Raw genomic sequence first — 17,175 nt, forward strand, 5'->3', positions numbered from 1 at the left:
TTTTCATAAAATTTTACACAAAATGTAAAGTAATATAAAATGGCTATATCTCAAATATTTGATCACATTCTGTTGAAAATGTTATAATTTTATTTGTAAAAATTTTCCTATCATTCCTATGGCAGCTATATGATATAGTTGTCTGATCTGGCCCGTTCCGACATATATACGAGTGAGAGTATATAGAAGACTTACTACAAAGTTTCTTTCTGATAGCTTCAAAACTGAGACGGGTTTACGTAGAAACGGACAGACAGACTGAGATATAGCCATTTTATATTATTCTACAATTTTGTGTACATTTTATGAAAATCTGACTTATATATCATATAGCTCCCATAGGAACGATCGAGAAATTTGAGAGGAATGAGAATGGCGGTGGCTGTTGTCGGAAGACTGAGAATCGCGCTGGCGATAACATTTTTAATTTTCAAGAGAATTTAATCAAATTTAAGATATAGCCATTTCATATTATTCTAAAATTTTGTGTAAAATTTTATGAAAATTGGACAACTATATCATATAGCTCCCATAGGAACGATCGAGAAATTAATTCAATTAAAAAGTATAACATTTTCAGTTTTCAACAGATTTTCATCAAATTTGATACATAGCCATTTTATAAGAAACTAGCTGTACCCTGCCACGTTTCTCTGTGGCATATTGTAGTTAAGAGGGCACTTCTGAATACATCAAGGTTCCGGCAAAATCATCTTCCTGGCAGTCAGAGTTGTAGCTGGCGGATTCAGGACTCTTTCTTGCACATTTCTTTCTGTGAAATAGTCACGTTAACCATTCTCCAAATGGACTGCCAAGTGAACTAATGCTGGATAGCGTTCATGAATGGGGAACGAACAAATTCTCCATGCAGCCTCCTTGCTGCTTATGTATCTTCCAGCCTGGTATTGAGATATTTCATCGACAACTCGTACTGCATTGCTGTCACCATTTTCTGCCTGAACACCAAAATCTGCCATAACGCTGCCTTTATTCACGTACTTGCAGATATATTTAATCGATTTCACGGAATTGCAATATTCTACGTTGATGTGCGCTTTGTATGATTTTGACAATAGTGGTGAGTATGGAACCACCCAACGATTGTCTACCTCAATATCACCAATTCTCATGTTTAAATTTGCCGAAGTCCCTCCATCTTCAGTTGACCGTCTCCTATACAGAGGATATCCATCGCCCCTGTTACGGTGTTGGCTGTAAATGCTCGAGGATATCGCTTGGAACACTTCCCGTCTACCATGCATGGTGAACATGGGTTGAGGGTACCACATGGGCCATGGATCATGTTCTTGATGACAACTTCATGCAAATCCGTATCAACCTCGGCCCGTGGAATCTCAGCGCATATAACATCGTCGATTTCGTCTGGAGTAATTTTATCATACAGCCAAATCAGTATGTGCGCATGCGGCAATCCTCTCTTCTGCCATTCTACTGAATACATCCAGCACCGCACAGATCCAAAAACTCCATGTTTCACAATAAAATCCATCAGTGACTTGAGCTTTTGTCTGAAAACACGGGCTGTGATGTCATGCCTATCCCTATACGATTGTCCAGGAAATAACAGCTGTACTATCTCGTCCCAAGCTGGATTGCATGTGAAGGTGATAAATAAGTCTGGACGGCCGTAGCAACGAACATATGCCATGGCATTTTGAGCATATTCATGCATGTGGCGTTGACTACCTATGTATGAGGATGGCAAAATCGTGAGCTTTCCAACGTTGGTTGTATTACGGTCATTCATCACAGCATCCCGCAAATGTATATATTCATCGGACCGAAGTTTCTTCTGATTCAATCGGAGGAACAGCAAACGTTGTTTCAATTTTTGCATACATATCGACAATGTACTGATGAAACAACTGACGACATTTCAATATATGATTGCAATCGGTCCTCCGAACCATTAACCTGTATGAGTAAAAGTTCATCGCACAGCCGCGTCTCTCGGATGGAGGCCCGTTCTTCGTCAGTCATATTCGTAATCTTACGTCTGTTTGCTTCTGTATTGCGAGTACGACGACCCAAACTCGACTTCTTGGGTGGCATGACTTCGTTTCTTACTGAATCTGAACAAAAAAATAAAATGTTTATCTCCAATTTTTTCTTTCAATATGTTGGGGATGTTTGACAGGAAATGCTTTGATTCAGCTGGCTGCATGTAGAGGGCGCAGCAGTAGGGGCAAGGGGAAACGCGAAAAAAATTGATATATTTGCAACCGCAGATAAGCTATCAACATCAAAAGTAGACAATAACCGAGCTGGAACCTCAACGCATGTTGTGTTAAAGTTTGGGCTTAAACGGTTCAGAACTTTTCAAGTCTATAAAGGATGTAGACACGAACAGAGCATCTATATATATAAAAAAAAAACGATTAAGAGTTAGACAGTCGCGTTCTGCAGCAATCGATTTGATTCACTCTCAAAATAATGAACGCGACAGGGCAAGGGTAGCTGAAGCGCGTTTACAGCTTGCAGAAGATCAGATATAATCCAATTATTGATTACAGCTCGAATCGAATGTCGTTATTGGCCGGATGCATCAGGTCTGCATATACTGTCAGGCCTCTTCGATTGAATCAGACGAAACTTCGGTCCGATGAATATATACATTTGCGGGATGCTGTGATGAATGACCGTAATACAACCAACGTTGGAAAGCTCACGATTTTGCCATCCTCATACATAGGTAGTCCACGCCACATGCATGAATATGCTCAAAATGCCATGGCATATGTTCGTTGCCACAGCCGTCCAGACTTATTTATCACCTTCACATGCAATCCAGCTTGGGACGAGATAGTACAGCTGTTATTTCCTGGACAATCGTATAGGGATAGGCATGACATCACAGCCCGTGTTTTCAGACAAAAGCTCAAGTCACTGATGGATTTCATTGTGAAACATGGAGTTTTTGGATCTGTGCGGTGCTGGATGTATTCAGTAGAATGGCAAAAGAGAGGATTGCCGCATGAGCACATACTGATTTGGCTGTATGATAAAATTACAAGTACGTGAATAAAGGCAGCGATATGGCAGTTTTTGGTGTTCAGGCAGAAAATGGTGACAACAATGCAGTACGAGTTGTCGATGAAATCTCTCAATACCAGGCTGGAAGATACATAAGCAGTAACGAGGCTGCGTGGCTAATTTTTTCGTTCCCAATTCACGTGTCTATTTCACAGAACTAAATGTGCAAGAAAGAGTCCTGAATCCGCCAGCGACAACTCTGACTGCCTTTTTCACCTTATGCCAGGAAGATGATTTTGCCAGAACCTTGATGTATTCAGAAGTGCCCTCTTAACCATAATATGCCACAGAGAAACGTGGCAGGGTACAGCTAGTTTTTATATATATAGATAAAAGAAATTAATAAAATTAAAGAACTTCTTCAGTTCTCACCAGATTTTCATCAAATATGAGATATAGCCATTTTATTTTAATCTACAATTTTGTGGAAAGTTGTAAAAAAAACCGGACTACTATATCACATAGCTGCCATAGGAACTATCAAAAAATGAATACAATTAAAAATTATAACGTTTTCAGTTTTCAGCAGATTTTCATTAAATTTGAGATATAGCCATTTTATATAAGTCTTAAATTTTGTGTCAAATTTTATGAAAATCGGACGACTATATCACATAGGTGCCATACAAACGATCTTTAGATGTGGAGCAAAAATGCAACTCTGTGAATGTAAAACTGAAAATATAATATGTATAGGTGAATGAAATGAAAGCAGGTATTACTTCATTGTTTTTTAATATTAATATATATATTTTATGTTGTATGGATTCCGTCATCGAAGTTCTATGTTCGGCGTGCCGAAGTTAGCTTCCTTTCTTGTTAAAAATTAATTTCGAAAAAAACATCAATATAAATAGATGAAGTATACAAATCTAGTAAAACAATGACGATAAATAAAAAAAACGCTGGGTCTGTTACGACTTTCTTCGTGTACGTCTTCCATAATTTCAAATCGTCGAGTTAAAAATGTTGCAAATGTACATATGTATTTATTCTACTGCAATTATAAATGTGTAATCACCTCTTTATTGAGGTACATATATTGGCGTTTTATTTTTAATCAAAAGTGAAATTAAACGAAAACGAAAGACAACTCAAAATACGCGTTACATTAATATTCGGGTTTCCCTTATATAATTAAGAAACAACAAATTTTTCTAAAAAAAAAATTTATACAATGATTTGGTGTGATAAACATAGTGTTTAGTCTTAGGTCTCTTGGCATATTTTGCAGACCTTTTTTGTATCGGCGCCAATTTATTGAAGCCATTCCTTTAAATTATAAATAGACGATATCGGCGTCTTATGCACACGGCGCTCTAATTCACTCCGCAAATTCCCAATAGGATTGACATCAGGTGATTGGGACGGCGTTTCCAACAATTTCGGACAGTTGTACATCAGCCAGGACTTAACTCTATGGCCCTTGTGCTTTGGATCATTGCCCTGGTATACCTTAAAGGTCTTTTCAATGCCCATTTTTTCTTGCGAGTGCTCAAAATTTGCCATACACTATCTTGGTTCATAATACCATCTATAAAACATAATACCCCAAATCATAACACTTGCCAAAAATACCGAATATTAAAAAAACGCAATATTCTCCTTTTTTGTTTTCATATGAGATTCTTCTTTAAATTTTAAATAAAGTCCTATGGAAAGATAATATTACAAGCTTTAATATAAATTTTTTAGCATTTTTTTAGTAATATAAATTTTATTCGCGTTAAAAGTTGAAAAAGATTAAACCGTATATTAAAGTGATTCACTGTACATTGTAGGGTCGGAAATGTCTCCTTCACTACGTTGCAAACTTCAGACTAAAATTATAATACCTTGGAAGGTGAACATGAAAAACATGAAAATGTAATACTTAAAAACATAGCATGAGCCAAAAAAGCGTATTGATTATCATAGATATATCAAGAGTAATAAAACTTGATGTGTTGCACAGATTTCCGCGACAATAGCATTGTTTTTTTTCAGCTGATCCCGCTAAACGATCGCCGTTTATGTCTTTACAGCCCTCATCATATACTTCCTGAACTAAATGTTTTTGTTCCCACTGTTTATTGCGAAAAATCTGAAATAAATTTAGGTATAGTTAAATAATATTTATATTTTGATCAAAATCGTTTTATACCTGAGTGGTGTTTTTTTGTTGGGCACATCCTCTGGTTATAGTTTCTTTTTTCTGTCCATTTTGAAGGCGAAGAATTGAAATGGTTTTTAAGCACATTGTTGAATATGGACATTGAACAGCATAATTATTAGATTCTTCAAATTTAGAGCATAGTGGCGTCGTAATAGTTTTATTATCCACAACATATTTTTCTATAGATACTGAGCACTTATAGCATTGTAAAACGTTAGCAATGGAGTTTTTTGCTAAAATAAATAAGTTTATAATTGTGTTTTGTTTGTTTTAAAGATATTATATTTAACATCAGTTTACAAGAATGAAGAACAATATATCCAACAGAAACCACGGTATAAAATAAAAGTTAATAATAAATTAAATTAATATATTTTATATATGATCCGTTTTCCGATATACATAAAATTAAAATTGATATACAAAATTCCTATATCTTAAATAATATAAAAATATGTTATAAACTGGAAGAATTAAAATTTTAAAATATATACAGTTATTATATATATGCAGTTTTTCTATTGCACTATACCTTTGTCAATAGAATAAGAGGGGTTGGTGTTTTTTCTTTGCGTTCTACCTTTCAGAAGAAGTAAGTAGTACATTTTATCTGGCAAACATAAGCAGTAAATGCATATGATAACAAGAAAGGAAGCTAACTTCGGCACGCCGAAGTTTATATACCCTTGCAGATAGAACTTCTATGACTTGGAATCCCAACAATATAAATTATATTTATTTGTGTTAAAAAACAATGAAGTAATACCTGCTTTCATTTCATTCACCTTTACATATTATATTTGCAGTTTTACAGTCACAGATGTGAATTTTTCTCAACATCTAAAGTCGTCCGATTTTTATACAATTTTACACAAAATTTAATACTGATATAAAATAGCTATACCTCAAATTTGATGAAAATCTGTTGAAAACTGAAAATGTTATAATTTTTAATTGTCTTAATTTCTCGATCGTTCCTATTGGAGCTATATGATATAGTTGTCCGATTTTCATAAAATTTTACACAAAATTGTAGAGTACAGTAAAATGGCTATATCTCAAATTTGATCAAATTCTGTTGAAAACTGAAATTGTTATAATTTTGTTGTAAAAATTTTCCGATCATTCCTATAGAAGCTATATGATATAGTCGTCCGATCCGGCCCGTTCCGACATATATACGAGTGAGAGTATATAGAAGGCTAACTGCAAAGTTTCATTCAGATAGCTTCAAAACTGAGAGACTAGTTTGCGTAGAAACGGACAGACGGACAGCCGGACAGACGGACAGAAGGACAGACGGACATGGCTAGATCGACTCGGCTGTTGATCCTGATCAAGAATATATATACTTTATATGGTCGGAGGTGCCTCCTTCACTGTGTTGCAAACTTCTGACTGAAATTATAATACCCTGCAAGGGTATAATAAAAGGCCTTTTACGGGCTACTCTGCCATTAAAGTTGGGTTTCCGCAAGTCGCGGCGGACGACACCTTTTCCCGTTTCATGCTCAATATCTACTGTATTTTTGGTGCCCAATTTTGGCAATTAATTAATTTTTGGGTATAATTCGCCTTTGCTCCATACCTGTAAACGTTTAATTCTGAGCATTTTGGCCTTTATCTGCTAATAGATTTTCTGGGTTGCAACATTGCATGATATATTGTACAGTAATAGATCTCACTTTGACTTCAAAAAATTAAATTCAGCAAAATTAAGTTTAGTTTTTTAATTTTTGAAGTGATTTAGGACCAGTTTTCTCTGCTCCATGGGTGTACGCGGGCTCATTTTGGTAAATCAAAGAAAACTTTTTTTTAGTGTAACGAAACGCCAAAAAGTTATAAATATATAAGTTGATATCTTCTCCAATGGATTGCAACAAGAAAAAGTTATTTAAGATTAACAAATTACAAATTTAGTGTACTTTAAGTTCTTGCACGAAATAAGCTGTGACATGAAAAAAGTCGGTATTTATAGTTTTTTTTTAGATTTAAGATTTAAGAATTTGAATTTCAAGTCTACCTCAGCACGAAATAAGCTGTGAGCCACGGTATATGATATTTCCAATCCGGCCCGTTCCGACGTATATACGAGTATACGAGTATGTAGAAGACTAACTACGAAGTTTCATTCAGATAGCTGCAAAACTGAGAGACTATTGGCTAGATCGACTCGCCTGTTGATGCCTTTCAACAGTATGTACATATATCTTATATGGTGGAAGGTCACTCCTTCTCTGCGATGCAAACTTTTGACTGAAAGTATAATACGGGCGGGCGGTTGCTTACATAAGATAATTGTTCCAAGCGAAACATTAAAAACTGGTGATTTTCTTAACGAAATAAATGAATCATATATGTACATACATATATCGTTTCTAGCCGGCAGGAAAAGGTTTGAATTGAATGCCGTTATGACACCACCCGTAATATGAGATTTAATTCACAAAAAAAAAGAAAGGAAACTAACTTCGGCTCGCCGAAGTTTACATTCCCTTGCAGATAAAACTTCGATCACTTTGAATTAATAAAATATAAATTATATATATTAAAAAGCAATAAATACCTGCCTTCATTTTATTCACCTATACTATTTATATTTATAGTTTTACATTCACAGATTTGCATTATCCTCTATATCTAACGATCGTTTGTACGGGATCTCTATGATAGTTACCGATTTTCATAAAATTAAAAAAGAAATTGTAAAATAATACAAAAAGGCTATATCTCAAATTTTATGAAAATCTGTTGAAAACTGACAAAGTTATAATTTGTAATTGTAATTTCTTGATCGTTTGTATGACAGCTATATGATATAGTAGTCCGATTTTCATAACATTTTACACAAAATTGTGGAATAATATAAAAACGGATATATAGCAAATTTTATGAAAATCTGTTGAAAACTGAAAAAGTTGTAATATTTTATTGTATTAAATCTTGATCGTCTCGATTTTCATATAATTTTCCACAAAGTCGTAGAATAAAATAAAATGGCTATACATATCTCAAATTTGATCAAATTCTGTTGAAAACTGAAAATGTTATAATTTTTTTTTGAAAAATTTTCTGACAGCTATATGATATATCATATAGTTATCTGATCCGGCCCATTCCGACATATGTACATATGTATGTATATACGAGTGAGAGTATAGTTTCAAAACTGCGAGACTAGTGTGCGTAGAAACGGACAGACGGACATGGCTAGATCGACTCGGCTGTTGATGCTGATTAAGAAGATATATATTTTATATGGTCGGAAATTATAATATCCTGCAAGGAAATAAAAACTGTGCGCATTTGGCATATGTGCTTACATTCTTCAAGCGAATTTATCATAAGTTAGTACTTGGCTCTAGCAGGGAATTATATTTTTCAAGTGCAAAAATATATGTGTGTATATTTTGACCCAAAATTTTATTATTATTTTACTATTTTTTATTTTATATACATGTTCGTAGATTATACATACATACATATACTTATGTACAGTTTGTCAAGTAATTCTTTGCATTTTGGGTTTAAACTGAAACTTTTTCAACAAATAAAAGAATTTTTTTCTATTTTCTTTTATAATATTGTTAGGATAACTTTAATCTATAAATATAAAAAACAAAACTTAAATGTTATAACTTAAAACATACATACATGTGCATATATGTATACATATAAATTTATAAATAAACAAAAATAACAAAAAGAAAAACATTGCAATTCGTATGCTGTTAATTAATTCTTTGCAATTTGCAAGACGTTGTAGTTTAATAACGTTAACTTAAAAATTACAATAGCTCCGGCGTTAATATTTTGTGTGGAGTCCCTTTGCATCTATTACAGCATGCAGTCGTCGCGACATTTGCATTATTATCCCTTTCAAGTCATAATATTTAGGGATTTTCTCCCATTTCTCATGTATGTATTACTTTAATTAAAGCATTATTATTTGTTGGAGCCCGTTGAGTCACTTTCTTCTTCAATAAATTCCAAAAATTTTCTATGGGACTTAATTAAACTGGAGCCAGGTCCTGCACAGCTGCGACTTGAGCTTGGGTATGTTTTCCTGGTGCAGTTTATACATATTTATTTATTTTTGGACAAGTGACGTCATGCATACCAAATTTCTCGTGCTTCGGGTCAATTCCTTTTTAAGAATGTCCAAACAAAACTCCTTCGTCATTATATCATTAAAAATCCGCAGCTCACCAACGCCTTTGGTTGATATGCGCACCCTTATCATTACAGACAGCTTGCCAAATTTGAATGTTGGTATGATATTTTTCGGCTGGAAAGTTGTTTTTGGTTTCCTCCAAACTTTATTAGGGCCGTACTGAGTGTATAGCATTATTTTAGTCTCGTCTCGTCTCGTGGGCGATAGCTAAGTTAATCCGCCTTTCAATATTTACAACTGAAAGCATCGGTTTCTTCCTGGCTATGTGTGAGGAGTATTTGAGTAGATTCAGGACTTTCGTCACATTTTCATGGCAACCTGTTTTTCCGCAATCATTTTTTAGGTCTATCTGGGGGTTGTTGGCGGATTTTTATAAATTTGTTTCAAAATTTGCCTGGCATGATTAAAATTTTGGACTCCATCAAACACGAACTTTTTCCTACGATAATTCTTCAAAAATACATATAAAAGTAAAGACCACAAAGAAGTGGCAAACGTTAATTTTTCTCAGAATTAGCTTTGCGTTGCTTAATTCTAGGAATCTTTTCAACTCCTGTTTGCGTTTTGCAGAGAATTATTTGACAGCTGAAAAATTCAGGTTATTTTGTTTTGTTATTTTACATTATGAATATTGTTGAAATGTTTTTTTTTACTCATATTAAAAGCTTGTTCATAATTTTATTATATAAACCCAAAAAAAATGTTTAAATGTTTCTTGTCAACACATTTTCAGTTTCAAAAATACAAATAATTTATGCCATTTTTCATTTTGCAAAGAGTTACTTGACAAATTGTACATATGGAAACGTAATTATTGTACATACATTATAAAGATTAAAAAGCTAATTTAATACTAAATAACTGGTATAACCTGGCTTACAAAAAAAAATTATACCAAAAACAAGACTTTTGGGTCAGTGTAATTATGCATCCATGTGTATATACAAAAGACAAAACAATATTTTTAACAATTTTCGAAAAAAACATCAATATCAAAAGATAAAGTATACAAACCCTGTAAAACAATGACGACAAATAAAAAAACGTTGCGTCTGTTGGTACTTTCTTTATGTACGTCTTCCATAATTTAAAATCTTCGAGTTAAAAATGTTGCATATGTTCATATGTACATGTGTATTTATGCTACTGCAATTAAAAATGTGTAAACATAGTAAACTGATGTGCCTTGCAATATCTTGAATACATACATTCATATGTATGTAAAAATTTTGATATATTTAATTTATAATGAAAATAGTTCAATACACCACATAAATATCATGCATATATGCATACGTATGTATTGAAAACGGTATACGGTATAAACAAAACGGAGAACAATAAGGGGCTATAGATACATTTTATGTTGTGATGTTTTAATATGGATACGTACTACGGCTTCGAGCTGCAAAACCATCGATGGCACTATCGCTATATCGAACAGTTGCTTTGGCCATTAACTATCGATGGTTTTATTTCAACCTTCGATTGTTATGTCACTTAGACACTCTTTTATTTGGCGCCTCTATTGGAAATGTAAAGCACATTTTTGGACAAAATTTCACAAATGGACAAATTTTTGCAAATATCAAGTGTCAAAAGTAAGACAATGTACCAATATATATTTATGTCTAATTTTAATATACAATAATAGATTCAAGTGTAAATGATTGCAATTTTCAAGATAAAGTACATTCGCCTAAACGGCAGTTGATTAGAAAGTCAAAGGTATAGCAGTTCTTTACAAAATCCACTGATGGTAGAGTTGCCAAATGCCAATATTGTGACAAAAGTTATAGGACAAGTGGGAATATGTCTAACCTGTTAGATTATCTGAAGCACCCAACAGCAGGATTTGCTGATTTACCTACAATTTCACATGGAGGAATTGTGCCGTTTATAAATCAATCATACAACCCCACGTCATTGCACAAAAAGACCATTGATGATGGATTAACTTATTGCTTGCGATGTGCATAAAAAAATTATTTGTCTGTCTAATATATAAGCATTTTCACTATAATCAGATCTTCGAATATTAAATTTTTTTTAATTTTTGATCTAGTTTATAAGAATATGCAAACCATTGACCATTAATATATTTAATTTTTGATGATTATAGTTAGTAAGAACATGAAAATCATTGACCATAACTCATAAAAAGATCTCTGAATGTAAATTTTTTTATTTTTGGTGATTATATTTAGTAAACATATTCAAGCTGAAGGCTATTTGTGCTTTTCTTAATATTTTCGAATCTAATTTAAATATAATTACTGCCAGAGCGCCATCAATAGAATAATTTTTAATTTCGATACTATCGATAAAATCGGGTAATCCCAAAAACATCGAAAATATCGATGGTCTTGCAGTTATACAATGGCCATGTCAATCACAAAGCATCGATTCAACAAATAGTTGCACTTCGGAATACTTTCGAATATTTGGATTCAATTCTGTGCATAATAGTGTCTTCCCACAGAGATCCGTTTTCCATCCACCATCCGTTGAACGAATGTTCCAGAAGGTGTTGCCGTTGTGTTTAGACGATAATATTAAATTCTCTTATTTGTTTCTAAAAATTTAACCATTCAATTTGAAAATGTAGGTAAAGATAGGGAAGAAATATTACTGCATTGAAGGTGCTAAAGGTTGTAGTACGCCCAAAAAACTTGTCGATGTTTTCCACTATGCGCACTCCTCAGGGCTTTTACCCCGAGGTAAAAGAATCGCAAATTTCTCGTCATTTGACACAATAAAGTAACAGTCCCTTTTAAATATACTCACATCGAATTTTTGACAGTTTTTAATTGAGATATCTCGAAAACCTGCAGAACAGGAAATTATTTAAGGCTAGATTCAGATTATCTGGCTTTACGCATTGATATCTTCTTACTACGCACCAGAGAACTGCAACGATCAACATTTTTACAATCATACCCGATCATTGACTCGGATTTTTTGTGACGCAAAACTTTCCATCAACAAAATTGTATGATCGTAAGGGAGCATGTTCGAAGCGAATATTCAGTTCCGATCACGCTTGCGGAATGATTGCTTTTGTTCAAACGTTTTGTGTGAATTGCAAAGAATGATCGAGGCTGCTCCTTGCATTCAGGCCGATCACAATCATTTATTTTGGTCAAACCGGGTTTGATTCAATCCGATTATTCCATGAAGAAGAATTTATATTCCTTAGTGTACTGAGCATACTATTTGTTGAATTTTAGTTTTTGGATATAAAATGACAAATAAATGAAGTTAATCTGTTTCAGTTAATTCTATTCATCGCAACTTCTTTTCTGCGCACATACAATTATGTACATATTTTCGGTCTGATTGTATCATTCACAATCAAATCAAATCAAACATGAGCGAACCCCGAGCTCTTATGAATCGTTGGGCTCGATCGTTCTTTTTCTGCACGATCAGTTCCGATCATCATACCAATACCAACCAATCAGTTTGAATCAGCCAGCAGAACAAATCAAGTCAACTGAACGAACTTGTTGTATTGTGCCCGACGCTTGATCGAAAATGTTGTAACGATCCGCTGTGTTAAGTTTTGATAAATGTTCAATTTCGGTTGCATAAAGCTGTTTACTTTTTTATTAAAATAATGGTTTGAATTTATACATCATTGTCTTTAAATACTCCAAAGTTTTGTACAGGAAATTTTTATTAATACTTTTTTTTAAATTTATTGTTGAATTGCGCTTGATGGTCCAATAGTTAATGCATCAGGGTTACACCGATTTAGATCAACTCGTCCTCTAACAAATATTTTTGTTAAGGGGGTAGACCACCCTGACATTTTTTAAAAATCTATATTTTTATACCCTTGCAGGGTTTTATAATTTCAGTCAGAAGTTTGCAACGCACTAATGGAGGCACCTCCGACTATATAAAGTATATATATTCTTGATCAGGATCAACAGCCGAGTCGATCTAGCCATGTCCGTCTGTTCGTCTGTCCTTCTGTCCGTCTGTCCTTCTGTCCGTCTGTCCGTTTCTACGCAAACTAGTCTCTCAGTTTTGAAGCTATCTGAATGAAATTTGCAGTTATCCTTCTATATACTCTTATTCGTATATATATCGGAACGGGCCAGATCGGATGACTATATCATATAGCTGCCATAGGAATGATAGGAAAAGTTGTACAAAAAAATTTTAACATTTTCAGTTTTTCAACAGAATTTGATCAATTTTGAGATGTAGGCATTTTATTATACCCTACAATATTGTGTAGAAATTTTATGAAAATCGGACTACTATATCATATAGCTTCCATAGGAACGATCGAGAAATTAATACAATTAAAAATTATAAATTTTCCAGTTTTCAACAGATTTTCATCAAATTTGAGGTATAGCCATTTTATATTAGTTTTAAATTTTATGTCAAATTTCATGAAAATCGGATGACTATATCGTGCCATACAAACGATCGTGTGATTTAGAGGAAAAATGCAAATCTGTGAATGCAAAACTGAAAATATAATATGTATTGGTGAATGAAATGTAAGCAGGTATTACTTCATTGTTTTTTAACACAAATGTATATAATATAATATAATAATAATATATAATATTGTATGGATTCCTAATCATAGAATTCCAATCTGCAAGGGTATATAGACTTCGGCGTGCCGAAGTTAGGTTCCTTTCTTCTTTTTACTTAATCTTGATGCCGATATTCTTACGGTCATTTTAAGACATCGGGCTTAAAAATATCTCATTACTTGTGGATTCTACAGCCATTAGAATTGAGCGCTGCCGGTATACCTTAGATCACTTTCTTGATCTTCTTTTGGATTTTTCTCAAAACTACGTTTTTATACCCTTGCAGGGTATTATAATTTCAGTCAGAAGTTTGCAACGCAGTGAAGGAGGCACCTCCGACTATATAAAGTATATATATTCTTGATCAGGACCAACAGCCGAGTCGATCTAGCCATGTCCGTCTGTCCGTCTGTCCGTCTGTCCGTTTCTACGCAAACTAGTCTCTCAGTTTTGATGCTATCTGAATGAAACTTTGCAGTTAGTCTTCTATATACTCTCACTCGTATATATGTCGGAACGGACCGGATCGGACGACTATATCATATAGCTGTCATAGGAATGATCGGAAAATTTTGACAAAAAAAATTATATAATTTTTAGTTTTCAACAGAATTTGATCAAATTTGAGATATAGCCATTTCATATTATTCTACAATTTTGTGTAAAATTTGATGAAAATCGGACTAATATATCATATAGCTCCCATAGGAACGATCGAGAAATTTGAGAGGAATGAGAATGGCTGTGGCTGTTGTCGGAAGACTGACAATCGCGGTGGCGATAACATTTTTAGTTTTCAACTGAATTTAATCAAATTTGAGATATAGCCAATTCATATTATTCTACAATTTTGTGTAAAATTTTATCAAAATTGGACGACTATATCATATAGCTCGTATAGGAACGATCGAGAAATTAATTCAATTAAAAAGTATAACATTTTCAGTTTTCAACAGATTTTCATCAAATTTGATACATAGCCATTTTATAAGAAATAAAAGAAGTTAATAAAATTAAAGATTATAACTTCTTCAGTTTTCACCAGATTTTCATCAAATATCATTTTATTTTAATCTAAATTTTGTGTAAAGTTATAAAAAAAAACCGGACTACTATATCACGAACGATCAAAAAATGAATAAAATTAAAAATTATAACGTTTTAAGTTTTCAGCAGATTTTCATTAAATTTGAAATATAGCCATTTTATATCAGTCTTAAATTTTGTTGCAAATTTTATGAAAATCGGACGACTATATCACATAGGTGCCATACAAACGATCGTTAGATGTGGAGAAAAAATGCAAATCTGTGAATGTAAAACTGAAATATAATATGTATAGGTGAACGAAATGAGAGCAGGTATTACTTCATTGCTTTTTTTAATATTAATATATATATTTTATATTGTATGGAAGGAATACAGAAAGTCATCGAAGTTCTATCTGCAAGGGTATATAAACTTCGGCGTGCCGAAGTTAGCTTCCTTTCTTGTTTTTAAATGGTGTACATGATTTCTCAAAAACCGCTAGACCGATTCTCTTCAGATTTTTTACACAGCTTCTCTATAACGCTCTCTATGGCATGACGTAGGATTTTTTTGATATGATTTTTTGTTTTAAAGTTATAAATTTTTAAAACAAAAATTTCTCGAAATGTTTTCCAAAAACGGCTACGTCATGCTATAGCCATACTTATATAGTTTATAAAAAATTTTTGTTTTTGATTTTCGGATAACAAATGTGGTGTGCAGCATGTACACCATCCGACCATTCCATAAAAAAAATTAGTTTTTTGACTGCCTATATTTCTTTCAATAAGTTTTTTTTTTAGTTTAACATATGTACTTTGATGTACTAATAAATAAAAAAGTGTATTACTAATAATTTTTTAAAATGAATTGTTGAAAAACCCTCCAATTTCCATGCGTTCAGGGTGGTTTACCCCCTTAACAAATTTTTTTATGGACCTGTCAAATCTTTAATTAAATCTCCAATTAATGCGGCAGTGTCATGGTAGTATAAGGAAGAAAGAACATTTCTGGAATAAAATCAGAGAGAAGTACAATATATTTTAAGCCCTCTATAAAAATATAGTATTTCTTTTAAACTATTTATATCCATAGTATTTGAAAATATATTATATTGTTTTTTTTTTCTTTTTATTTATAAGTAATACAAATAATATAATATTATATACTGAGTGTTTAAATCCAATATTTAATTTAAACTATACGTATTTATGTCACAATAATCTAATATATAATCTAATCTAATATATAAATTGAGCGGTTTATCCTTCCTGATGATTTAACTGCAGAAAGCACGAGCCGATTTTCACTGTTTTGCATTCGTTGGAAAGGTCTCGGACTCCGTGAGGTTAGGAGCAAAAAAAATTAATGAAAAAATTTCAACAGAAAAGCGGGATATCCATCGCATTTATAAAAAAGTAGTCGTTACCAAACATTTCGATTGAAAACAATAAAATAAATAGTGTTGTAAAAAATTTGTGTTCAACTTCAACAGTAGGCATTTGTTTTTAAGGTGGTAAGTTGAAATAGGTTCAATTAAGTGGATTATCTAATGGCGAAACGGAGTCCTTCCGGCTTGCTAGTAATATTATAAATAATAACTAAATATGGAGTTCATAATAAATATTGTTTTAAGGAGGTAGACCACCCTGACATTTAAAAAAAAATCTGTTTTTTTCTCTATAACGTCCTCTATTGCATGAGTTGTTAATTTTTAAAATTATAACGTTTTCAATTTTTAGCAGATTTTCATTAAATTTGAGATTTAGCCATTTTATATCAGTCTTAAACTTCGTGTCAAATTTTATGAAAATCAGACGACTAAATCACATACATACATGTAGGTGGCATACAAACGATCGTTAGATGTGGGGCAAAATAAATTAAATTAAATAAATTATATAAAATACTAAAAATGGGTAATTTACATAATATATATGTACATAAAGAATATATAAATATGTATATGTCGTAGAATAGTAGAAACCCACTGTATATGTGTGGTATAGAGTCCCTGCAGTACCGCGTGTCATCAATAGCCACTGTCATCAACCCGTCATCAACGCGCCGACTGCGACTTCTATAGAGTTGACGCTCTGCCGACTGCGACTTCTACCGAGTCGACGCTCTGCCGGCTGCGACTTCTATAAAGTCGACGCTCTGACGACTGCGACTTGTACGGAGCCTACGCTCTAATGTTG

At 33.0% G+C, this 17,175-nt stretch overlaps 1 protein-coding gene across 8 annotated transcripts in view; it reads left to right on the forward strand.

Moving 5' to 3' along the window:
• LOC110184526 (ankyrin repeat and FYVE domain-containing protein 1-like) overlaps positions 1-17,175 on the forward strand; it is a 189,089-nt gene that overhangs the window by 65,275 nt on the left and 106,639 nt on the right. The window contains exon 4 of one of the 8 annotated variants that reach the window (XM_086836625.1): positions 1,006-2,124. The exons of the other annotated variants lie outside the window; for them this stretch is intronic. Coding sequence (XP_086692751.1) covers positions 1,006-1,218 — 213 coding nt within the window. The 3' untranslated portion in view covers positions 1,219-2,124. Of the gene's footprint in view, positions 1-1,005; positions 2,125-17,175 lie in introns of those variants that run through there. 8 annotated transcript variants of the gene reach the window in all.

The sequence above is a fragment of the Drosophila serrata genome, unplaced genomic scaffold, assembly GCF_035046125.1.
Source record: "Drosophila serrata isolate PLE 108 unplaced genomic scaffold, ASM3504612v1 contig_291, whole genome shotgun sequence".
Taxonomy (NCBI): Eukaryota; Metazoa; Arthropoda; class Insecta; order Diptera; family Drosophilidae; genus Drosophila; species Drosophila serrata.